Source organism: Parus major, chromosome 10 (genome assembly GCF_001522545.3).
Source record: "Parus major isolate Abel chromosome 10, Parus_major1.1, whole genome shotgun sequence".
NCBI lineage: Eukaryota > Metazoa > Chordata > Aves > Passeriformes > Paridae > Parus > Parus major.
The window spans coordinates 6,222,692-6,247,493 of NC_031779.1; the positions used below are offsets into that span (position 1 = coordinate 6,222,692).

The 24,802-nt window shown below is 40.0% G+C and overlaps 1 protein-coding gene across 6 annotated transcripts; it reads left to right on the forward strand.

The window, feature by feature from the left end:
* Positions 1–495: 495 nt before the first annotated feature.
* Positions 496–24,142, forward strand: SLTM (SAFB like transcription modulator). Of its 6 annotated transcripts, none has more exons than XM_019007914.2 (21): positions 496–936; positions 1,601–1,688; positions 8,270–8,334; positions 8,636–8,821; positions 9,272–9,319; positions 10,307–10,334; positions 11,676–12,144; positions 12,704–12,753; positions 14,933–15,051; positions 16,613–16,762; positions 16,855–16,964; positions 17,053–17,213; positions 17,547–17,638; positions 17,862–18,025; positions 19,102–19,276; positions 19,849–19,973; positions 20,485–20,655; positions 21,403–21,717; positions 22,131–22,281; positions 22,985–23,142; positions 23,492–24,142. In XM_019007914.2, exons 1-21 carry the CDS (start codon positions 745–747, stop codon positions 23,598–23,600), a joined length of 3,126 nt encoding a protein of 1,041 aa, XP_018863459.1. In that variant the 5' UTR covers positions 496–744; the 3' UTR covers positions 23,601–24,142. The 6 variants fall into 6 exon arrangements, with proteins under 6 accessions (XP_018863459.1, XP_018863462.1, XP_018863463.1 ...); XM_019007917.2 differs by having other exon boundaries at positions 22,143–22,281; XM_019007918.2 differs by having other exon boundaries at positions 11,730–12,144; positions 22,143–22,281.
* The last annotated feature ends 660 nt before the right edge of the window (positions 24,143–24,802 follow it).

Genomic DNA, 24,802 nt, shown 5'->3' on the forward strand with positions numbered 1-24,802 from the left:
TTATTGTTATATTAGTATTGTACTTCTGAAATACTTCCAATAACAGATACACAAACAAATCAGATGGTCATTTCTTAAACTCTGACAAGTCAGTGGCCAGAACATCCAGGAATCACAGACGTAGTTAGGCTGGAAAAGACATCTGAGATGATCGGATCCGATGGCTGAAAACAATGTCAGCTGGACTGCGGCACCAAATGCCACGTCCAGTCTCCTTAAACTCAAGGACACTGATTTCACCACCTCCCTGGGCAACCCGTTCCAATATCTAATCACCTTTTCTATGAAAAAAAAATTCTTCCTAATGTCAAACCTAAACCTCCCCTGGTGCAGCTTGAGGCCACGTCCTCCCGTCCTGTCTCTGTTCCCTGGGAGAAGAGACCGACCCCCACCCGCCCACACCCTCCTGTCAGGGAGTTGTAGAGTGATAAGGTCACCCCTGAGCCTCCTCTTCTCCAGGCTGAGCTCCCCAGCTCCCTCAGCCGCTCCTCACAGGACAGGCGCTCCAGACCCTTCCCCAGCCCCACTGCCCTGCCCAGCCCCGGGGATCTCCCCCGCCCTCCGGCGCTGCCGGGACGCGGCGCCGCTCGCTCCCCTCACGCGCAGGGCGGGCCCCAGCCGGGGCGGGCACTCCGGGCCAGGTGCGCCGCTCCGCGCCTGCGCAGAGCCGGCCGCCGGCCGCGTTCCATCCGGGCACCGCGCTCATTGTGCGCGCGGCCGCCGCGCTCGCTCGCCCGCTCTAAAATGGCCGCCGCCGCCTCCGCTCCCGCCGCCGCTGCCGCGGGGGCTCCTGCGGCTCCCGCCGCACCCGCGGCGCCGCCCACCGAGAGCAAGAGGATCAGCGACCTGCGCGTCATCGACCTCAAGTCGGAACTGAAGCGGCGCAACCTGGACATCACCGGCGTGAAGACGGTGCTCATCGCCCGGCTCAAGCAGGTGAGCGGCGGGTGCAGGCCCGGCCCGGCCCGCCCCGGCGGCCGCTGCTGCCGCCCGGCTCCGGGGGCGGGGCGCTGGCGGCCCTGCCGCTGTCCCGGTGTGGTGGGGCGGGACCTGTCCTCGCGTTGCCGCGGGTGCCCGGGCGAGGGTCAGCTTCGCCGAGCCCCCAGCTCTGAGTGGCCCCTCTGGGCCGTGCTGGGCGCGGTGTCCCGGCTGGCGGAGCTCCCCGCCCCGGCTGGCGGAGCTCGCCCCGCGGCCTTGCGGCCCGCCCGCCTTCACGGGCGCCGGAGCTCGTCGGGCGAGCCCCGGGGCAGTTTGTTGCTGAGGGGTGTCTGTGCTGCCCGCTGTCCTGCTTTTGAGCTGCCCTTAATGCCATTATGGATGTCGTTGTAGCCTTCTAGTGCTCCGTTTCCAAAGCGAAACGTGTGGATCCTTGATAAGCTGTACTTCCAAAGTGTCATTTTAACAGCTGAAACTCTCAGCCGTTATTATTTGTGTTCCCTTGCTCTTCTCAAGCTTTAAGTGAAAGGTTTAACCCAAAGTGTTTTACCAAATATTTTTGAGATTCCGAAAGAACTGTTCGGCTTACAGACTTCTGCTGAAGTCAAACTGTCCAGCTTTCCACTGAAAGCCATTAAAAATTGTATTTTTTTGTCTCATTTAGGCTATTGAAGAGGAAGGAGGTGATCCAGATAATATTGAAATAAGTGTTTCAGCTGACACACCCACCAAGAAACCAACTAAAGGCAAAGGTTAGGATCTGTTGATACTCTTTATGTTCTTACACAGGATTTTTTTGCATGTATCACCTTAGAGAAGGACTGTGATCTACAGTTTAAGTATAGTTCTGACATTTCTGTTTATAATTTCTGTCATATAAGACATCCTTTGCCTTGCATGTCTGTTTTCAGGCACTGTATGGGAATGCTGGAGCAATATCTATTGAGAAAGATGTAGATAGGTGGAAAATGACTGGGCTAGGAGATGCGTGTTCAGAGGTAGTGGCTGTGGTGCCCACAGCTCCTGCAGAGCTGTGCTGAGGTGCTGTAGCTGCGCTGGGGGTGTTTGGTGTGTGCTGTGTTCAGAGATCCTGAGCGTGGGGTGTTAGAGGTGCAGGGTGGAGCAGGAGCTGCTGGGGGGCTCCGTGGGGTGTTGGTCGTGTCCAGAAGGATCTGTGTAACAGCAGAGGTTCTTCAGCCATGAGCAGGTGCTGTTCTCTGCTGGTGGTGAGGCCCCAGCAGTATGTGGTAGGGGCTCACTCCCTGAGGAGGACTGTGTAGTGTGCGTGTATTAGCATGCTCTCTACTGGAGACAAGATTTATAAATGTGAATTTTCTGAATAGGCGTTAATTAGACAGGGGAATGTCTAATTAAGAGATTTTACTGTTTCTCTTGTAAGAAATTAATATTTAGATTTTGTGCTGATCTGTTTGGCAGTGATTTTTTTTCAGATTTTTCAGCTTTGTTTTCTTTTGCCTGAGAATTTAAGTACTGTTTTTTGAGTTTGGAGTCTGGGGGATTTTAGTTTGGGTTTGTGTTTTCAGTTGTTCTGGGAGCATCTGTGATCTGTTAGTACTGGGAAGCAACCTGTCTGCTTTATCCACAGCTTTCTTGATTGAACAGACACACTAACAGTGTTCATGCATGTGCAACAGGGGCCTGTTTTGGACATGAACAGTCTTACACCACTGTCTCTTGTCACGGGCTGAGTTTTGTGGTGAAAGTGATTATTCAGTCAGTCTGAATAATCACTTTCACCACAGGTGAAATGAATGGTGAAATTAGTAAGAAAATCTATCTGCTTGGAAAATTTGAATAACTTCTTTGTACTTATCACACATTAGTGAAGTGAAAGGAAATAAACTTTTGAATGTGGTTTCATTTTTTTTTTTCTATGGCATTACTTTATTCTCTGCTTTAGAAAGGTAACAGTTGGTTAAGATAACTACGTGGAAGCTAAATAAGGAAACTCTTCCACAATTTTTCATACAGAGATCTAAATGGTTCCATGTTCTGCTGTGACAAACACTTCTTTTATCTGCTGCTTTTTATCCTCCTAGTCTCCAAACTAATATCATGATATGCATAACGTTCTTGAACTGGCTTCTTGGGTAGTTAGACTATTTTACTTCTGCAGAGGTAGCTTGCCAACCAGTGCTGCTGCTGCCTGAGGCAAGGCTTCAGTAGCTCTTTCCTGCCACCACTCCTGTGCACCAAATCCTAATGCATGCATATGACATGTGCATTCTTGGTAAACCTCAAAGGAAAACACAGCGTTTGTGAAGTTCTTATCAGTTCACTTTGCAAGCTCAGGAGTTTTTCCTTGTTACTTTTTAGATTACAAAAGTCTTATGAACAAATTTTGTGCCGAAAGTATGGGAAGTTCATGGTGGACATGAAAAATTCACCTTTTATTCTAGGGGAAATATTTTTTTATTGTATTGGTTTATTTCTAACTCTATGAAATAATATATTGTTTGATTTTTAACTACTCACTGTGAGGTGTTTTTCCTCCTTACTGATTCTGCTGACAGATTGATCCAGGCCTTCTTGCTAATGCTTGTTTTCCCCCCTGCACCCTGCAGCTTCAGATTAATACTGATGGGTCTCTAATTATTTTACTGACAGACAGCAGTAAAATTAATAACATTACTAGTTCTATAGTATTTTAACCTGTGCTATTATTGCTGTACAAGGGAGGGTGGGAGTATTAGATACTCATTTACAAAGAAAATCTTCAGGGAAGGCCAGGGAGTGGAAGTGCTGATTAAGCCTCTTCATAGCAGCCAGAGGGGGAGGCCAATGAGAGGGAAGGAAGGAGGTTGTCCTTCCAAAAAGTCAGAAGGTGTGTCAGGTGGCTATAGGGTTAAGATCTGAAAATCTTCTGTAACCAGTTTTACTGGAGCTCTTAAGGTCTGTGGAAAAAGTGTGATGTCTGATTCCCTAGCACTGTCTGTTACAGAAACCTAATCTGGAATATTGATACAGGCCAAATTAGAGTGGGAATGGTGTGTGGGGCAGGGAAGGGAACAATACATTTGTCTTTCCTTGCTTTTTTTTGTGTGTATGTTTACAAAAAGGGAGAAGACTACTCTAAAGACTAAGAGTGGGACTTATTTCATACAACTTAAAAATGTTTGTAGAAGGATTCTTTTTTGATACTTCAATTAAATAATTGGGGTAAAGAACTGCAGAGCAGCTAATCAGAAGATTATACAGGTTAATAGGTAAGATCATTTGGTTTTGCCAATTAAAGTTCAGAGGGAACAAATGCCAAGTGCTCATAGTGCTCATTTTTTAAGTGCCTCAGCTGTGCCTCTCCACCCTAGTATTTAGTAGCTATGGAAGAATTCCTCTTTTGTAAAAAGATGACAGTTTTTGGAAAAGCTTATCTTTTTAAGCCTGACCCTTCTGCTGCCTAGTCTGCTATCTAGAGGAAGTTACCTTACTACTAGTGTGCAATATTTTTCAAATGTTTCTGATATAAATGCTTCTTTGAAGGATATGCAGTCAAAAATGTTGTTGAATACTGAAATATTAAAACTGGTAATTGAAAGTTACTTTTCTGATGAGTTCTGTAATTAGTGTGGATGAAGAACAGATCTTAGGCTGATCATTTTTAAATTTGGAGAATTAAAGTGAGTAAATACATTATTTGCTCTTCTACAAGTTTCTGATGCCAGTTAGATACCTGTTAGTTTGTGTCTTAAGTACCACTCTAGTTTGCAACTGAATTTCCAGATTGTCAGTACTATTTTTTTGATCAAAAGCTGTCAACTGACAGTGGCTGGCTTGTACTATTGCCCAAATAACTCTAACTTCTTTATTAAAACTGTTTAGTTACTTAAATATAAGAACAAAACAAAGTAAACTAAGTTGTTTGCTTGGTTTTCACAGACCTTTCTTTCTAAAAACAATGAATGACTAAGAACTGTGTCTTTTAGACACAGTAGAAGGCTTAAATATTCCTGTACTTCATGATACCATTTCAGAATTAGATAAGGATAATTTATTTTTCTTAATATTGTCAAATGATGCTTTTCAAATTGCACTAGGCCTCTTAATGCTATAGAGTTTATTCCACTGTAAGGATTTATCTCCTCTTTACCTCTTATCCCATGTTTTTGATGAATCTTTAGCATTAGGTGTGACAGAACCATGTTGGGAGTTTCAGCAGGATTACCAGAAGAAATACAAACACTTATTCTTCCAAAATTTTCTGATTAGTATGTCACTTTGCTTCTGCCTGAGATGCAAATATTTAGTTCAAGAGTTGTCCAGAATACACTCTTCTATAATTCTGTTAACACTCAGGTAGCCTGAATTTCTCATGTGGGGGACCATGAATAGGTAGAATAAGCTTGTGCTACTGTAAGGCTTGTAAATGAAATAAAAGCTAAACCTGTGTAATGTAAAACCAGCATTTTAAAGATGTTCTAATTCTTCTACTTACTTATAAGGAGAATATTTGGTCTCTGTGTAATAGTCTGTTGCAATTTTATGGTGTATAGCAATTGCTGTTGCCAGAAAAGGGATTGAGCATGGCTTGTAAAGGAGTGCCATCACTCCGAGGTAAATGAGTGTTTGTGTTGTTAAGTACCCAGATCTGTGGTGAATGCTGCGTACACACTGACATTTTGAACAGCCACTGCTTGGATAAGCCTGTACAGAAATTTAGGTGTTGACAGCTTGTGTGACTGGAGACCAGCTGTGCCTGTTGCCTGCAGAAGGTTCAGCTGTTCTGGCTCTGTTTAACTTACCCTTCAATAAGGTCAACACTGGTCTTGAATAAGTTCAGAGAAACAGTCATTTTCTGCAAGGTGTTTGTTACAATCTGATTTTAGTTACATGAATTTAGGAGCCAAGCGTGCCTTTAAGTAGCCCACTGTAAATGAGTGTCAGACAGACAACTGCTGAATTTTTGTGCATGCTGGCTTTTTGGCAGGTTACTGTACCAACACGTGAAAAACCTCTATATCAGAACCTTGAAGTGCCATTTTTAAGCAGTGTAACTCTAACCAGAGCAAAGTAACCTGAAGCACAGGACTTGAGAGAGAGAGCAAATTTACACTGTTTTCTGGCTTGAAGTTGAAAAGTGAAGGTCATTGTTCAGTCTCATTTTGCCTTGGAATACCTCTGGTACTCAGAGTAAATGGGACTTGCTACAAAGACAACAGACAGTAAAGAAGGGCTAATGAAATCATTACTTAATCTAGTAGCAAATAAAAGATAAAACAGCTTCATTACTGAATGCTGTAACTTGCTCTTGATGGGGACCAGGCAAGTAAAATACAGTTCTCTAGCTGCTATTGCATAATAGTGAGGCTAACTTGAGGTAGCTTTGCTATTGGTTTGGTTTTCTTTTTTATTCCCTATAAAGTCTTGGTTCTAGTCCACCAGCCATATCTCCTCAGGCAAAATAAATGTTTTAAAAAGCTTTCATGATAGTCTATGCTAGAGAGTTTCTAAATGTGTTAAGCATCTGCCCTGTGTGCTTGCCGGTCTCTGTGTATGCTTAGCTGGATATGGGATGCAGGAAAAATTTGGTCTTTCAAGTTTAACAAACAAACAGAAATGTGAGATGGTAAATAGAAAGTAGTGGAATGTGTGTAGAAATCCTTGCTGGTTTTCATTGCTCTTTTTTTCTTGTTGTTGTTGTTGAAGTTACCTGGGATTTGTAGATTGTATCACAGACTAAAATGCTAACGCAAATTAGTCTTTGTTTCAGGCATCAGCTGCATTCAGATGCACATCAGATACACTCCTTTCCAGTGTAAATCCTCTTCCTGTGAAGAGCTGGCATCCCTTAGCATACCTGTGCAAGTGGCTTTTTTGCCACCAACAGGACTTTTTGTGGGTTTTGGGGACTTTTTTTGTTTGTTTTAAGTGAAGTAAAATCATTGACACTAACTTTAGATTTGAAAGTTTAAATCTCATGTTTTGCAGTCACAGAAATAGTTTTTGCCATGTGCCTTTTCCTGGAGATCAGCGTGTGCCTGTACTGAAAACAGAAATGTGCTTTTTCTAGGAGTATGGTCAGAGTGCTGCCTTTCAAGGAAATGAGTAAAAGCAACTGGAATCCAAGCAAACCCAAAACAATAGTGTCTCTTCTTGCCCTGTAGTTTAATACTTTCCAGCTTTGAAGTGTGTTTAAGAACTGCACATGAAAGACCGTGGAAATTAATGGCTGAAAAATTGAGTATTTCAGCTAGCAGAGATGTCCATACTATGTTGAACATTGGCTTATGGTTTTCTTTTATATTCCTTTGGAGTAACTATAAAATTGGTTTAGCCATTCATTACAGGTTGAAGGGAGGAAAAGGATTCAATGCCAAAAAAAAATGAGGCATTAAGTGCTAATTATGACTGCCATCTCATTTGCATTTGAATTGACACTGAGTTTCACTAGAAGATACAGTAAAGCCACTTCTTAACAGAACTGATTTTGTACCTTCTGCTACTGAAAACTGTTGCATAAGGCTAATCTTTGATAGACTGAATTAAAGAGACAGAACGTTCTTCAAAGGATGTGTTTGTGTGGAGATGTTTCTGTCTAGTGTTCTTAGGTCTTGTTTTTCAGAAGACTAAGGAAATGCAGTGGGTTCCAGAGGGAGCTGTGTCTAGTCATCATCCCCACAGAGACATCTCTAATAGAGAGAAGTGTCTCTGTGCTGGACAAACAGAATTCCTCAATGGCCCTTAGTACAGTAAAGCATTTGTAGAAATCAGAAGTGCTTCACCTATTCAATTCTTCTGCCTCGCTTCATCCTCTAGTGAAAAGCACTGAAAAAGGTGGTTTGGAGAGGCTTGTAATTGCCATGCTTGTGGATATTCAAAGATGCAGCTAAATAAAGCCCTGAGACATTCCATTGTCCTTGGAACTTCACTGTAATTTTCAGCAGGTGATTGGGTGGACTAGATGGCCTTTAGAGGTTCATCCTAACCTAATTTCTCAGTGATGTTAGTTATCCTCTAAAGCAAGGCCTTTCCAAAGTCATAATATCTAGTTTACCGTAGTAATTCTAGAAGTGTTTAGTTTCTAGTTCAATGTTCTCCTGAATTCCATTATCACTCAGAATAGAAGGATGGGTATTAAAATCACTAACATGGATGAAATGGCTTGTTTATTGAACAGCATTGATTGTTTGTTCTCACTCAGCTGACACTTTATTTCCTTATCTTAAAAACTGCTCAGTTTTTGGAGGTTTATATTACAGTGAACAATCCAGCTAAACTAGAACAAGCAGAGACTAATAAAGTAAAGCCAAATACATCAGTATAAAAAGTGTGCTCTACATAGCAGGTCTAGTCACAGCATATCCCATCATTTCAGGTAAAAAGCAGGAAGCTGATGAATTGACTGGTGATGCCTCAGTAGAAGAGGACTCCTTTGTCAAGGTAATAAAAGTATGTAAAAACTTTTCCCATTTTGTGTTTAAGGTCAGTGTTTGACTTCAGTTAATGAAAAAGCTTCCATTTTCTTTGTGGTAATTTATGTGGAAATTTGGAGCATTGTTTTTACTGTGTTTGCAGTGTGATGCCTAAGGGTGTGAATCTGGGGGGTTTTAAAAACATGATATAAATTTTACTATGCATGTGAGACACTGATCCAGCAGTGAAACACTGATTCTAGCAGTGACTTTTTCAGAATAAAGATGATAATTTTAGTTATACCAAGTATTTGTGCTTACAACAAAAGGAAAGTGAACTGGAGACTCAAGATGCAAGTGATCAAGATGGAAATGATGAATTGAAAGACTTCAAAGAGTCTGTTGAAGATGAGAACTTGAATTCTAAAGAACTACCCTCTGCAGAAAAGAAAAGATACCATGACCTGGAGCCAGTGGAGACAACAGAAGATGTGGAGAAGGATTCTGAAAGTCAGGTACTTGGTTATACTTTGCATGAATTTTTATCAGCAAAATGTACATTTTTCTTAGTGTTTGTTACTAGGAAGTCAGAACTAAATTTTCAGTTTGTCTTGCTTATCTCTAAAAGATAGGTTTTTTTCTTTTTACTTTACTCTTTTCTTTCTGTTTGCCATGATTTGTATTTGAATAGTCCTGAAACAAATGTGGCACTGATTGATAAAATTCTACCAGAGTCCATACAGAGTTAGCTCCTAAGTGGTCCTTTTCCCTTGTACTATCAGTGATTTGTGCCTTTCAGTTCAGTGTTCAGATTCTTTCCCTCAGGAGAGCTGCTCATTGATGCTCACATTGTTGAGTGTGTATCCACTTAAACGGTTACCGATCTAATGGACTCTCTTGACCCTCTGAATGTCTGAGTGTCTTATAAATAGTTTGCTTATCTAGTCCTTTTTCTATTTCTGTAGGAAAATGAAGGTCCAGACATAGAAGATTACACTTTTCCAACTGTCCATGTGAGTTCTAAATCCATTCTATTAAGCTGATTTTCATGTCTGTTTAGACTGGTTTTTCTGTTCCAGCGTGCATGTTAGAGTCAGATGATGTGAGACTATAATGTAAACAATATAGGAAACTTTCATTCAAATATTAAATAATGCAGATAATTGTGATACCAAGTAAGTTGACCTATTTAAAGACATAATTGGTGTCAGCAGTTTGGGAGTGTTCAGTGCATAGACTTCACAAAGAATATGTTTCATACTCCCTTAAAAACATATCAGAGGTCTATGCCAGATGCTGTTGTGGTATATACAGCATGTGCAGGAGTTTAGAATTCTGTTTTATGTAGAAGTTTGTCCTTAGAGAATGTGGGGAGTGTAGAACTGGGTATGGTTGTTTAAGTTGCTATTTGGTGTTAATACTAATATCTGATATCTCTTAAGTTCAGAAATTCATTCTGAGTTACATGGAACTGATGTCTGAAAAGTGACATCTCATACACATCTCTTGCTCAGTAAAACTAATGAGAAATAAATAAATACCTATTGAAATCAGAGTTTAATTTTTAAGTACTTACAGGAGGGATGCTACCTAGTTTCTGACTTCTGTCTTGAGCTTTTAAAGCTTATGATGAACTGCTTGCATTTCTCTGAAAGCAGTAATCAGCAGTCTGACATCCATTCTGAAGGCTTTGGTAAGATGTGGAATAGTTTAGAAATGTCCCATTGAGTTAAGGGGGTAAGACAATAGCTGCATGTGCCAATCAACTGCAAACTGCAAGTGTTGCAGATAAGTGCCAAGTTGTTTCATAAGGAAGTTTAATAAATTTTTTTAGTGATTTGACAAGGGAGGTGCATAAATTTGGTTCTTGAATAATCTTGGGAAACAGTTTTCATTTCAGTATTTGCCTTCATATAATAGAAATTCTATGAAAAATACAAACTGTTCTGCTTAAAGTTTCAAAATAGGAGACATTTAGTGTTGACTTCCTTTTCTTTCAGGATGGGGAAGATGAAGAAAATGAGAAAGGTATGTCTAAAGTTTAATAGAGTTCAGAGGCCTTACTCTGGTAGAGCAGGCAACTTTCTCTTGTAATATTCAATCTCTACTAATACTAGGCTTATCTCCAGCACTTAGTATAAGTTGTCTCCTCATTGAGCTCAGCACCTGGAATCACTGCAGTCAGTTTATTTCACTCCTAAGAGTTACTTTACTCTTAAGAGTTGATTACAGTACTTACCAGTTACTGTGGTGGATGTATAACACAGTTGAAATACTATGACTCTTAATAAAACCCATAGTATTCAAGGACTGATTTTAATACACGGTAAGTCTTGGGGCCAAAGCCTCCAACTTGCACTGCAGTAACTGATGCTGAGTGAAATGCTGCACTCTCACACTGAAGTTGAGCACCCCACAAATGTATGGACCATCATATGCTTGGCTTACTGTCACTTAGAAATGCCAGTTGTACATAGGATGGTAAAACAAGTGTTTGAAAACCTGTGGAATGGCTACCATTTTTTAAGCTGTGCTCATTAGTGAAACTATAGAAGGAATGTGATGCATTTGGGCAAACAGACTTCCTGGACAGAAGTCATAAGGATTCTACCTTTTGTGGACTCAAAAGGACATGGAACACCATCACTTTACACAAGATGGAATAAACACATTACTGAAGCTATACAGGATAAAACTACAGACTCGTGTTTACGAGGGACCCCACGGCCGAAGTGTCTCATCTACACAAACCCAAGAATACAGCTGGAGATATCTCTGTGGGACTGAGATGGAAAATCTTTCCAGTGGATGAAGACCGAGGACGATTTGTCTACGAACTCTGGATTAAGGCTCACCTATCCATGTTCCGCAGCAGCCTTGTACGACTCACTTGACTGCCAAGCAACTGCTTGGAAAGGAAAAGAACAGAGAACACCGGCATGGAAGACTGACTGGAATTCTCCAAGACTGTAGTTCTTTCGGATTTGGGAAGGTTAGAAGTTTGGATCCAGGAAGATTCAAAGACAGATTAAATCAAACTGTGAACATCCAAAGCAACCATGTTCTTCTGGAATGCTAAATCCTAAACTGGAAAATGGATACTTATGAAGAACGGGTATCTCCAGGATGGAACCATATTCTCCCTCCTAATGTTTTGGTATTTGTCTCTAGAAAATGTGTTTTGCCATGAAGAATAAGTGATCCTGGGTAAAGGATTTATATTTGTGTTAATACACCTTGTGTTTTTTTCTAACCTTCCATCAGTGCTAATAACTGGCTTTGTATTTTCTAGGTCCTATTCTAGCTTATGCATATGAAATTGTTTAAACTTCTTGTTTTGCCATATTTATTCCTGTTAAATCCTCTTAGATAAAGCAGGTTCTGGTGATGGTACACAAGAAGTATCTAAACCTCTTCCTTCAGAAGAAAGCCTAGCTGAGGCTGATCACACGGCTCATGAAGAGATGGAAGCTAACACCTCTGTGAAAGAAGCTGAGGATGATAACATATCGGTTACAATCCAGGCCGAAGATGCCATCACTCTGGATTTTGATGGTGATGACCTCCTAGAAACAGGTAAAAATGTGAAAATTACAGATTCTGAAGCAAGTAAGCCAAAGGATGTGCAGGATACCATTTCACAGAGCCTGGAGAAGGAAAGCAAGGACTATGAGATGACTGAGAACCATAAAGATGGTAAGAAGGAAGACTGCGTGAAGGGTGATCCCGTCAAGAAGGAAGCCAGAGAAAGTTCAAAGAAAGCAGAATCTGGAGACAAAGAAAAGGATACTTTGAAGAAAGGTCCCTCGTCTACTGGGGCCTCTGGTCAAGCAAAGAGGTTTGTTTTTCTATGTCAGTTCTTTACGATACTGAGTACCAGCATTCAATAAGATCACTCTACATTAAGGGGGTAGCAGCAAGAATCTTATAATTAGTATCCTATGCTCCTGCCTATAGGTTTTTTGACCGCCATAAGTTACTTTTTAAAATTCAAGATCTTCGTATAGACACTATGTCCTACTGATTGCATTGTCGAATTGTCAGCATTTATTTATTTTTTCAAATTGACGATTTTTTTAAATGTCCTTGTGATGATGGTAATGAACAGCTATCAGTTCTAAGAACACAAAATGAAGTCAAGTCCCCGTCCTGAAATCTGGAGAAGATTGCCATATATCCACTGAATAGAGTTGTCAGAAAATCTAGATCTTCAGGCATCTTGGGGAAAATCAGTGCAAGAATCCATAAGGGAATCATTTGTTCCAATATACAGTCTGGCCCTTTTTCATTTTTATTTTTTGAAATGTTAACTTGTCTGTTAGTGTTAGTAGTATGAAATGCAACACCAAATTCTGTAGTTTCAACTTTCTTCTGATTTTTTTAATTTGCTTCTCTAGCTCTACTAAGGAGTCTAAAGAAAGCAAGACAACATCAAAGGATGATAAAGGTAACTATTACGAATTAGGGTAGTATTGTCTTGAACTAACTGCTTTCCTGATTGAGAAATTGCTTGCCACATAATAAAATGGCCTGTATGATTGAACTCAGCCATCCATAGTAAGCTATGCTAGAGGTACAGTAATCATTTGCTATATGTATGTGTCCATATATTTTGTTTCTCCTTATGCCAGGTTTGTCATAAGATCAAAAAAACTTACTCTTAAGACTTGATGAAAATATATTCTTCTGTTTCAAAATAGTTTTGGGAGCAAATTCCATTTAACATATCCCAAGTTTTTGTTTTGATGAGAAGCTATAATTTTCAGTTAAGCCTGCTGTAACTTACAGCAAAACAAACAAAAAATAATTGCAAGTACTTAAATGTAATGGCAATGAAATTTTTTGTCTTGTTTGTAATTCTAGCTCATTTTTAAATAAACTGAACAGTCAAACAAGTACTATAGCTGAGATGCAAGCTTGCAAAATTGCACTTTTGGCTGTTGAATGTATTACATTTGAACCTTTTTTTCTGCCTTGGAGTTTCCATCTGTTTCCATAAAACCCTGTATTACGATTACAAATTCGAAGACTGGAGCTCAAGAGCACATTAATGTCACCAGTTATACTGATGCTTCATGGCTGAACAAATGCATTTGTGTGAGCTCATATGTCAGCTTATTTTACCTACTCCTTTTCTGCCAAAAACCTTTGTCACAGAATCTCTGGCATAACACTAAGGGACGAATTAAACTTTACCTGATAAATGAATTTGAGAGGAAGTTTTTTGTGGCAGACGTAATTAGGTCTACTGTAGATGTGTCTTTTCCTACCAGTTACATGCTTACAATGAAACTGAGAGCAGATTTGCTGTGTCTTTATTTATGTAGCATATGTGATTACTGAAATAGTAACTTGTAAGGCTTTCTTAATATACACAGCCAAAGCCAGGAAAGTCGCTGTTTAATGGTATTTATTGATGTTCTAAGTGCATCACAAAACCATAGAGTGTTATGGGTTGGAAGAGACCTTTTAAAGATTATCTCATTCCAATACCCTGCCATGGGCAGGGACACTTTCCCCTATCTTAGGTTGCTCTAAGCCCTGTCCAACCTGGCCTTGGACACTTCCAGGGATGGGGCAGCCACAGCTTCTTTGGGCAACCTGTGCCAGGGTCCACAGGGAAGAATTTCTTCCATATATATCTAAACTAATATCAGGATAATCTTAGTATGACCATAACTGAGATATGTTGCCTTTTCCTCTCAGTTAATCTCAATGCATTGAAGAAACAAAACTATTGGTTTTTTTCTCAAGATGGTTACATTACCTTATAAAACTCTCACATTACCAGATTTTCCCGCTGTCAAGACCCGAGATCTAGTTCTGGTCTTGCCTGTAGGACTGGCTACATTTTAACATATTCCAAACCAGTTCATACATTCAGCAGCAAACAACAACAAGCTGAACTACCTAACTGAAGACTGAAAGATACTGGGAATGAAATTACATGAATCTCTTGAGTTCATATTGCTGTGTTGTTGCAAAACTAGCTAATATATAGGGTGGGGGGAGCATTTAAGGCACATAATATTCTTCCAGCTTTTTTTTAGTATTTTCTTTAGTATGTGGGAAATAATTTTGGTGGGTTATATCCAGTTCTACATCCAGTAGTATTTTTTAAAAACTGCTCTGGATGAAGCTGATACTTCAAGAAGTTGTGGGAATTGACCACATGATTCTGGAGGATGGGATTATCCACGTCTCCTGTATTTGCCTTTCTGCTGTCTCTGGTAACTTGAGCAGTGTACAGCCATCATGATGGAGAACAAATACTGTGTGCAAAATATTTATGGATGGCAGCTAATGATAAGGGTCAGATGTTGAAGCTAAATGTACATACCCAAATGAGGAGTAAAGCATGCCTTTAACGAAGATTTGTATTATTTTTGTGTCTCTGTCCTTTGGGTACAAGCTGGCCAAGCTGTTGGTCTCAATACATGGTTAAATGAATGAAATCTTATGGCATATGGTTTTTTTAATATATTTTTCTTTTCAAGAAAGGTAACCAGATAAATAGTTACTTAGAGGTAACAGGCTAAGTTTCTCTTTTCAGCAACAGTTTGGTTAAATATTCATGGTGCCTTTGTCTCCTTAATTTTTTGGCTGTTTTGTAAAACTTGTTTCAGGAAGCACGAGCAGTGTTAGTGGTAGCAGTGGAAGTTCAACTAGAAACCTGTGGGTTAGTGGACTGTCTTCCAACACAAAAGCTGCTGACTTGAAAAATCTCTTTGGCAAATATGGAAAGGTATTTCATGGGGTGTGATACCATGTGCGTGGTGTGTGTCTATTCCCCCTCCTCTGCTCAGTTACAGAAAGTGTGTAATAATTGATTTAAATAAAGGTTTGAGACAACATGTCTGACCAGTGCAATCTAAAACCCCATATTGCAGCAGTAAGAGTGTATGCTTACAGGAAGAACCATATGTTCATTTTATAAGAAGTTTTTCTTCCTGTGGAGGTATCTTAAGTACAAAAGAAATTTCACAAATACTTGAATATTCTGGTCAGAACTGGCTTTTAAAATAATGATGGCTATGTTCCTTTGTAGCAAATGCATTTAACCATGAGGGCAAGATAATGTACTAACTGATAAAATTGTAGTACAAATAGTGTTTATAGAACATCCTGCATTGGGAGACTGTTTTCAAATGTGTTCTGAAGGCCTATGAGTGGGAAGAATTGATAAAAAGATGTGACATTTAATGTATGATCCTTTAGGGACTTTTTCAATTATATAATGATTTTTTTTTTTTTACAGTCTGCTTAAATTAAATCTGTTTTCCCAATTTTGGTTAATTGAAACATACAAATTCTGTAGAACACTGTGGAAATCTTGAAAGCTAAGCAGTCTTCTAAAGCCAGGGTTCTCATTTTCCCAGAGGAGTTGCTGATAACTATGTGAATTTGTAGTGTTTGTGTAAGCCTGTGCAGGCACTATTGTATCTTTGGAACTAGTTAGAACCTGAGCACTGTGAATATCAAGTATGTGTATTGTCTATGGCATATCTGATTTTTCTAATGAATTTAGTAGGTGATTTTATTTAATACATTCACAGGTGTGGACACCTGATAGTATATTTTGTTGAAACTTGCAGTGTTTTGGCTGTTTTCACTGTAAAGCTGGTTGGTACTTATATTTATGTAGCTTCCCAGTTTTAAAATTGATTGGGAAATATTTAGTGACTGTACCATGACAGTCTGCTAGAAAGATGAAATTCTTGCCTTTAGAGAATGACTTTGTCAAAAAGACTGGCTCCAGTGGCTACACTGGTTCCTTCTGGCAAGGAGAAGGAACACAAAGCTTTGACCTTCCCAATGTCCCAAGGAGCTGAATGCTAAAATGGCTTAACTGACACACTTGCTAGATGACTTTGAAGAATTGGCTCCCTTATTAAGTTACTGCATAATACTGCTTATACATTCCTGCCATTAATTGGCAGCTGCTGACTTCTTTTGTGGGGCTTCATCTGTCAGAGATGAACCAGCAAATTCAGCAAGGTCAGTGTGTTTGTGTGAATGAATGTTGACAATAACTGAAGAGAAGCATTTAGATAACGGGCATGAGGAGGTGACTGGTCAGAACAGGATGCAAACATTAATATGCCTTGATGTGCAAGTTGGGATAAAGTTCTCAAAGCTTTTGAGAACTTGGGAGTATCAGTCTTTCTAGTGGGGTGGGAATTATGTTGCTGTTGGGGTGAATTTGTTTTGGATTTTAAATACTAGGGTAAAAATCTTACTGGAATAACATAGCTTCCTTAGTAGAAACATCTCTCTCAGAACCTGAATTCTTCCTGTTTGCATAGGTACTTGGTGCAAAGGTGGTCACAAATGCACGAAGCCCGGGGGCAAAATGCTACGGCATAGTAACAATGTCCTCTAGCACAGAGGTGGCCAGGTGCATCGCACACCTGCACAGGACAGAGCTGCACGGACAGCAGATCTCTGTGGAGAAAGTAGGTTTCATAACATGAAGACTTTTCCCAAAATAGACCATATTTTACGAGAATCTATATTAATCTGTTTGCTTTTGAAAAAAAAAAAATAGGTAAAAGGTGATCCTTCCAAAAAAGAGCTGAAGAAGGAAAGTGATGAGAAATCTAGTTCGGGTAGGAGCATAGGAGATAAGAAGACCACGTCAAGTGACAAAGCCAGCAAGTAAGAAATTTCACATGCCCTGAAATTGTTGAAAATTCTTTAAGCTGAATTTCCCTCATTGGATTTTTGTGTTCTTTTTCCTAATAAGAACTCCATCAACCAAAAAGGAAGAAAAGAAATCAGAGAAATCTGAAAAAAAAGAAAGTAAAGAAGCCAAGAAAACAGAAGGTAAAGATGAGAAGAGTGATAATGGAACAAGTGGCCCTAATCAAGAATCCACTAAAAAAACTGAAGAAAAGAAAAGAATAAGTATGCCATATAGCCATATTTCCTCCTGTTGAATCTGTGTCTGATTTGTCTTGGGGGCATGTTCTTGCTCTTACTGGAAACCAGACAATTAAACAATAAAATAACACCTGTTATTTTTTAGACTCCTGTAACACATTTATTACTTCCATACTTTCTTTATACTAATACTTAATTACAGGTGTGTGCTAGTATGCTTCTCTTAGCAGTACCTGTTCACTTGAGAGATTCAGAAATTTCACTAAGGAGAATTTGTAATAGGCAAATAGAGATAGTTGTGTGTGTGTTTTTAAACCTTCTTTTATTTATTTTTTTTTTGTTTCCCCCCTTCACTAGGTGGTAAAAGCCCAGGTCAAGTTGTAGTTTTAGACCAAACAAAAGGAGACCAAGGCCACACTAGGACAGTTAGAAGGGGAAGGTTTGATAAAGTAAGTATCTATAGATTTGATGCAATCCTTACCTGATTTGATCCTACCTTGCAGTTGATATTTGCACTGAAGAGTCAATAAACTCTCACTAACTGTTAAGTTTAGATAGAAGCATTGTATGCTTTGGGATTGCTAAATCATTAATGATACTTGAACGTAGCATCCAGAAATCTCCCTAAATGAATGAGACTTCTGAAATAACCATTATAATCTCTATCTATAGCCACAGATATTGAGGAACAAAGAGCGTATTATTCAAGATAAAGTGAAATTCAGGGAATACAGGGGTAGAAAGGATATCTTGCCTTTTGAAAAGATGAAGGAACAGAGATTGCGAGAACACATGGTTCGATTGGAAAGAATACGACGAGCTGTTGAACTGCGAAGGTAGTAATTCAACTTTTTGCTAAAGGCTATTTTATACATTAATTGATCAGATACTATATTTAGAAATCTAATCAGAATGCATTCTGTCAAGCTTTCTAACCAGATGTTAAAGTCTGGGACTCTACCTAACAGTATCTTAATGTGATTTAACAAACTCCAAATTTTTTGTGTAATCTTTTAATAGCTATATATGTACACACACAGCTTAGATTTTGTTGCAGTGGGGGGTGTATCTCATAAGTGTTATTGCATGCCAGTTTTCTTTTTGGAAAGGTGAGAAGTAGACTAGGAGATAGGGCCAAAAGTAGTGTTTGGGATTTTTTTGTTGCTTTGTTTTTAAATGGAGAATGTTGTATTTCTTTATGACAAATCAAGCATAATACAATCTTGACTCTTTAAATAGAAGGACCGAATGGTTACACTGTTCTGTTCTGCTGTTATCATATGTCTGAAAGCTTGCAAAGAGCAGTTAAATGAGCTGTGTTGTTGGCTGGGTTTCCCTAAACAAAGGGAAACAATTCCTAAACAAAGGAGTTCCCAGCAAACATAAAGCTAAAAGGAGAAAATGCCTTTTGTGCTTCCTCTAGGCTGTATTATGGGAAGTAAAAAGAAAAAAGCAAAATTTTTTGAGTCTACTAACCTGGGCAACTCAGGGTCATGATTGGCTGTCTGTCTTACTTTTTGGACAGAAAACCCTAAGTAAATAATTTGTTAGCTTGAAGAGGACAAGAGCTAAAATATAATTTGTTTTTTAAATCCAATCATACTCTTGGCTGCTGAGTACTGTTGTTATTGTGTGCCACATGACAAATGAGAAATCCAAATTAATAATAAAATACATCAAGAAATGATTATTGAAATAACTTTTCGTATCAGTTGTCTGCTAATAGTTCTGTAGGTAAGCTAAAACCACTTTGGCTGCTTGGGGCTAAAAGGAGTAGACTTCTGGTGCAAGGGCTTTTGTGAAGAGCTTACTTTGAACTAGTTTTTGAATGCCTGTGCCTAAGGCAGTGTTAGTTGTGGATGACAGAATTTTTCAGATGAATTTCTGCTACCTCTTTTTTTTTTTTCTTCAGGCGAAGAGAAATTGCTGAGCGAGAACGCCGCGAGCGAGAACGGATACGGATAATGCACGAGCGAGAAGAGTGCCTGCAGAGGGAAAGGGAGAGACTGGAAATCGAGAGGCAAAAGCTGGAGAGGGAGAGGATGGAACGGGAGCGTTTGGAGCGAGAGCGCGTTCGGATCGAACAGGTGGGCAGTTGTGCTCTGGACTGTGCAGGAGCTTTTTGGAGGATGGCCCAGTTTGCCCTTGCAGGGAATTTTGCTCTTCACTCTTCTGTCCAGTCCTTTCATAAAACCCAGCCAAACATTACATAATTCACAGTGTACAACAGTGGGAATCTTCATCTTGTTTACTTGGGAGTAATTTGATGTAAAATGCTTGCTACTGTAGCAGCTTCACAAGTCAGTCTCTAAACATGAAGTACAACAGATCACTTTGTCTATACCACTCTTCCATAATTTCACTAGATTTTTCCTATAGAACACCACTGCAAACTTCAAGAAGTGTTTCTGGGGCAATAAATACAGTAGTAATACAAGAAATTACCTGGAGACATTTCTATGTAACAACCAGTAGCACCTCCAGATCTCTTTACTTCTTTAGAGAAATATTCTCTGTGCTCTTTAATTTTAGGTGCTGCCCAAGGATGAATTTTATCAGATAACCTTTAGCAGAAAACTGTCAAGTCTGTATCCTTGCTAGCTGTTCTCTGGGTATCTCTAGTAAAGAGCTGCTCTGTTTGTGGTTCCTGTCATGGCAGGAGAGAAGAAAAGAAGCGGAGCGAATTGCACGGGAGAGGGAGGAGCTTCGGCGGCAGCAGCAGCAGCTCCGCTATGAACAGGAAAAGAGGAATTCTTTGAAACGGCCACGGGATGTAGATCACAGGTAATTCTCAAACTGTTTTTTGCAGTACATAATAAAAATGAAACAGCTACAAGCCATGAGTCAGACTTGAAAATGCATTTGTACCTGAAGCAGGTACTCACAGAAGAACTGGATTTCTGGTATTTGTTTGGTTTGACATTAGTTTATGACAAACATGAAACGCTCCTTATCTGTAGGAGGGAGCTTTGAAATTAGAGAAGCATCTCATGAGTTAATTCTTGTGAAAAAAACACAATTCAGAGCATTTGCTGAGAAAAGCTGTTCTGCCTTAATAGTTGTAGCTTCTAGCTTCTACTTTAAGAATTCATATTTCTGCTAAATGGATGGTTGGTTAGTTTTGGGTACTTTCTTAAATGATTTTGTCCACTACTCTTTAAAGAGTCTGCCTTTGTCAGTGGCTTTCCAGAGGTCAAATGAACATCTCCTAAAACAGACAACTGACTCAACAATTTTCTGGCCTTGATTTGGCTACATGTGACTGATGAGGGTTCCTTTGTTTTGGCTTTTAAAGGAGAGATGATCCATACTGGAATGAGAGTAAGAAGATGGCTCTTGATACAGATGCACGTTTTGGCCATGGCTCAGATTACAGCCGCCAGCAGAACAGGTTCAATGACTTTGATCACAGAGAACGAGGCCGGTATCCAGAAGGTTCTTCTGTTCCATCATCTTCTTTTGATAGGTGAGTTCAGATAATGGAACAGGTATTTGTCTGCCAGCATCTCAGTGGATTTCACTCTTAGCTGTTCAAAACTGAACAGTGCTAAAGGCTTTACACACTTCTGATGTAATGGAATTGCAGTACTATCCCAGTATTTCTTGTGTCTTCAGGACTGGCCACTTTTATGGATTCTAATCTGCTTTTCTCTGAGGACTTTAAATTGTGGCTTTTTTTGTGAAAAGGATTTTTGCAATTATTCTTTCTTCTTTCACATCTAGTCATAAGTTCCAGTGGATTACCTGTGTAATTTACTGTGTAGTAACTACTAGTTCCAGATGAAACTTCATGGTTCCATTAAACATCTCCAGTAACCACTAGTAAAGCTAAGACCACATAATTGTAGCTTCTTGAATTCTGCTTTTAGGTTGCAGTGAACTAGAATTATAAATACAATTCTGACTTGAGAAATCTAGCATTCCCCATTTCATACTGCACAAAAAGGTGGCCCCATAGTTGCTTAAATTACACTGACCAAACTATGAACAAATAAATGCAGAAAAAAATGTTTAGAACTCAAACTCAAAATTACAGTTGTAGAAATTAATACAGTTTGGGGTGGGAAGCATCTTCAATTTCTATTCCATGTGTATAGTAACAAGTAATACAAAGATGAGTGGTATTTTATATCCTTATGCATGTGCTTACACAAGCAGAGAAAGGTGAAAATGGGAAACAAGCAAATCACTCTTTCCTACTTTAACAACTTAGGCGAGATCGTTTTGTAAATCAAGGTGAGGCAAAAAAGACTCGCCCAACAGCACGAAGAGAAGAGCCAGGGTTTGAGAGATATCCCAAGAGCTTCAGTGAGTCCAGAAGAAATGAACCACCACAGCCAAGAAGTGAACTCCGGGACACGGACAGACGGGAAGTGCGGGGAGACAGAGATGAAAGGAGAACGGTGATAATTCACGACAGACCAGAAATACCACACGGCCGACATCCCAGAGAAACCGGTTCCAACCCACCTAGGCAAACAAATTGGAAGAGTGAGGGAAGCATAAGCACAGACAAACGAGATGGCAGGTAAATTTGCTGACTAACCAGTGAAAGTACTGACTCTTGTAGAATTTATCCATAGTAGCAATTCCTCAAGCATTAGTGTCTGAAGAGACAATAGACCCTCCCCTCTTAATGAAAAGCATTAGAAGAAATGCATAGGTTATCAAATGCTAAATCTCATCTAGGAACTGCATGCTGACTCCCGGCAGTCTGTTCTTAATCATGAGTAGTAACACAGTTAAGGAGGCTTTTATGTAGAATGCAGATGTAAATGAGTAGCATGTGAGTGTTAATTATTTAAAAAGCCACATAGATCTAAAAGAATGTTTCTAAGAAGTCAGATGCATGTGGTTAGGAACCACAGGAATCTCTGCTGTCTACATGTGCTGTGATTTGGTACCAGTTCAACTATACTGAAACCAAAATTTTGATGAAAGCAATTTTTACAGAGGCGAGCGGCCGGATCGGTCGGGAAGGGAAGTGTCCGGCCATGTGAGGGGAGCACCTCCCGGGAGCCGCAGCAGCGCCTCCGGCTATGGAGGCAGGGAAGGAGAGCGCGGCGTGATGGGAGAGAGAGGTGGAGGACAAGTGAGTCACCTTCTTGTGTTTGTGTGTGTGAAGGAGAGGCTGGAAAATGCAGACTCACGCTGGAAAAATGACCATATAACATCATCAAAATGATTCACAAGCATTCTGCCTATTTTCAACGTAGTTTTCTTTATGTTAAAGGTTCTTGTTTAATAACAGAAGAAATTGCAGAAGAATTACCCTATTCTCCTTGTCTGGCATCCTTATGATCAGAACAGTACCTGAGAGAGCAGATGATTAAGCTTTTGAGAATTGGTCCTCATCTTTTCAGGGTTTTAACCATACACTGCCTGCTACTTTCAGTGCAGTTTGCAATTGTAATTTGCAATGCGATACTGAGTGAAAATCCTTCTGCAAGACTTGTCTTTAAAGACTACAGATTAACTCACTCCTGCTGGTAAATCTTGAAGCATTTAAAAAATATTAATGTTCTTCTTCCTGAGTTTTATGCCAGTGACAATTAGATCAGGGCAGAATTGGGAGTAGAGTATGAGTTTGTGAACTTCACTCCCTGCAGACCCACACACTCAGGAATATTGTAGACATGTGTGAGCAGCCTATGGACTGAAGTCTTAAAAGGGGCTGGACTTGCATTTATTCTATCATCTATAAGCTTACTTTTCTTGGCAAGCCTGTTTCCTGTAGATAAAACAGGATTCTCACCCTTCCTTGTGAGAATGACTGACTGTCACTTTCTCCCCAGCACTACAACGAGGACAGACACGTCGTAGAACGCCACAGTCGTGAAACTGGACCAAGGAAAGAATGGCATGGACCTAGTTCTCAAGGAAGTAGCTATCATGACACAAGGAGAATGGGAGATGGCCGTGGAGGAGGGGGCATGATGGCTCCACATACAAGGTACAGAAACCACTCCCTGTCCATTCCTTACTGAGCCCCTGCAAGCTTTGGTGTCCGTAGCAAGTGCAGCAGTGTGGGTAGCAGCAGGGTGACTCCCTGGGGCTGCTGCACAGCACACAGCCCCACCTGCCCAGCCAGCACAGGGCTCCCTGGGGTGTTGCTGCTGGCAGCATGGCCCAGCAGCACAGGAGTGAGGGACTTCTTGCAAAGTCTCTTTTCCTGCATGTTTTCAAGTCTCTTTTGAGACATACAGTTTGACAGTTGAGTGATAGATGTAAGAATGTTATTACCTGTGCACCAGGAGTTTAGGTATGTATCGTAACACTTTTTTTAAAACTTCTATTTCCAGTAACTCTTCACCCATTAATAGAGTTGTACAGATCACAGGCAATTCCATGCAGAGGGGAAGTGGCTCAGGATTTAAGCCATTTAAAGGTGGACCTCCGCGAAGATTCTAAGATCTACAGCTGTTTGGTTTCAAGATAACTTATTGAAATCTCTTGTAAACTTTCTCTGATTAAGAACAGGAAATCTTGTCTGGAAATCCTGGTTAAATTTTTTTAATTTAACATGATTATTTTCCTCTCAATTTTGGAGGCATTTTAATAGTTGCGTTGTAATTTTGGATAGTTTTTGTGTATCTTTGATAAACATTTTCCCTGAGGCACTAGAGCTGTGTATAAAAAAATCGGAACCAAAATTGTTAATTCTGTATAAAAGAATAGTTTGCAGCTGTGCGCTAGTAGTTTGATTTGCCAACATTAGCTCTGTGGTGTCATGCTTTAAAGTTAGCTACTTCTCACAACATCCACAATAACCTCCATTTTGAAGGTTGTCCAGGCTATTATCTCTGCTTTCTAATTTGTAGAGAAATAAGATTTGTTCTTTCATTACTGGGTATTATGTAACCTATTTTTGCAGAAGGTACTGTTACATTGAGTGCATTTATGTGTATTCTTGCAAATGTATTCTTTTGAAATAAACCTTCATATTCTGTATAGCTTCTAGTAAGTCTTTAAAGCAGTCTTTGGGGGAAGGAAGGCAGAATTAAACAGATATGTTGGTATAGCAAATCAAAGCATGGGTCCCATTAGGTTCTATCTAAAACTTCCTTGTCTCCTTCACTGTTACTGAGTTGAAAACTTAAAAGCATATTTGCTCACAGAAGATAGATTAGAACCAAAAAAATAGCAAAACACTCAAGCAAGGCACAAAAAAGTAATTTTTGTTTGCTCTTTGTGTTTAGCAAAGGTCTGTGGAAGTTTGAAAGAGCTGGGGTTTTACACCAGACTACCACAAACTGCCTACAGGGCTTGGGGACTCCTGCAGCTGCTCACTGATGTGGCCTTGAACAAAAGGCTGCGTCTTGTTAAGCCCTTTGGTTTGGGTCAGCATGGAAAGGGTCTGTGTTAAACCTTTCTGGAGCCAGGCCCAAATTGAAATACCAGCCCAGGACTAATTCATCACCCAGCCAGGTAAGGGTATAGTTACAACTCTGCTGTCCAGCAAGGGAGAAAAGTAAATGAATCCCATTTGGAAAAGCTGGGTGGTGGATGGTTACCCAAATGAAAAGGGGACTCCTAGCAGCACAGGAGAGATTAGGAAATAGTCCTTGAATATAAGCTGGAAGTCTTTACTGATGCAGATTGTATGTGAAGGA

Coding starts and splice junctions, on each gene's coding strand:
- SLTM (XM_015638917.3), top strand. CDS start 745: ATGGCCGCCGCCGCCTCCGCTCCCGCCGCCGCTGCCGCGGGGGCTCCT. Junction 8,344..8,635: donor CCTTTGTCAAGGTAATAAAA/GTATGTAAAAAC, acceptor TTACAACAAAAG/GAAAGTGAACTGGAGACTCA. Junction 23,143..23,491: donor ATGATGGCTCCACATACAAG/GTACAGAAACCA, acceptor TTCTATTTCCAG/TAACTCTTCACCCATTAATA.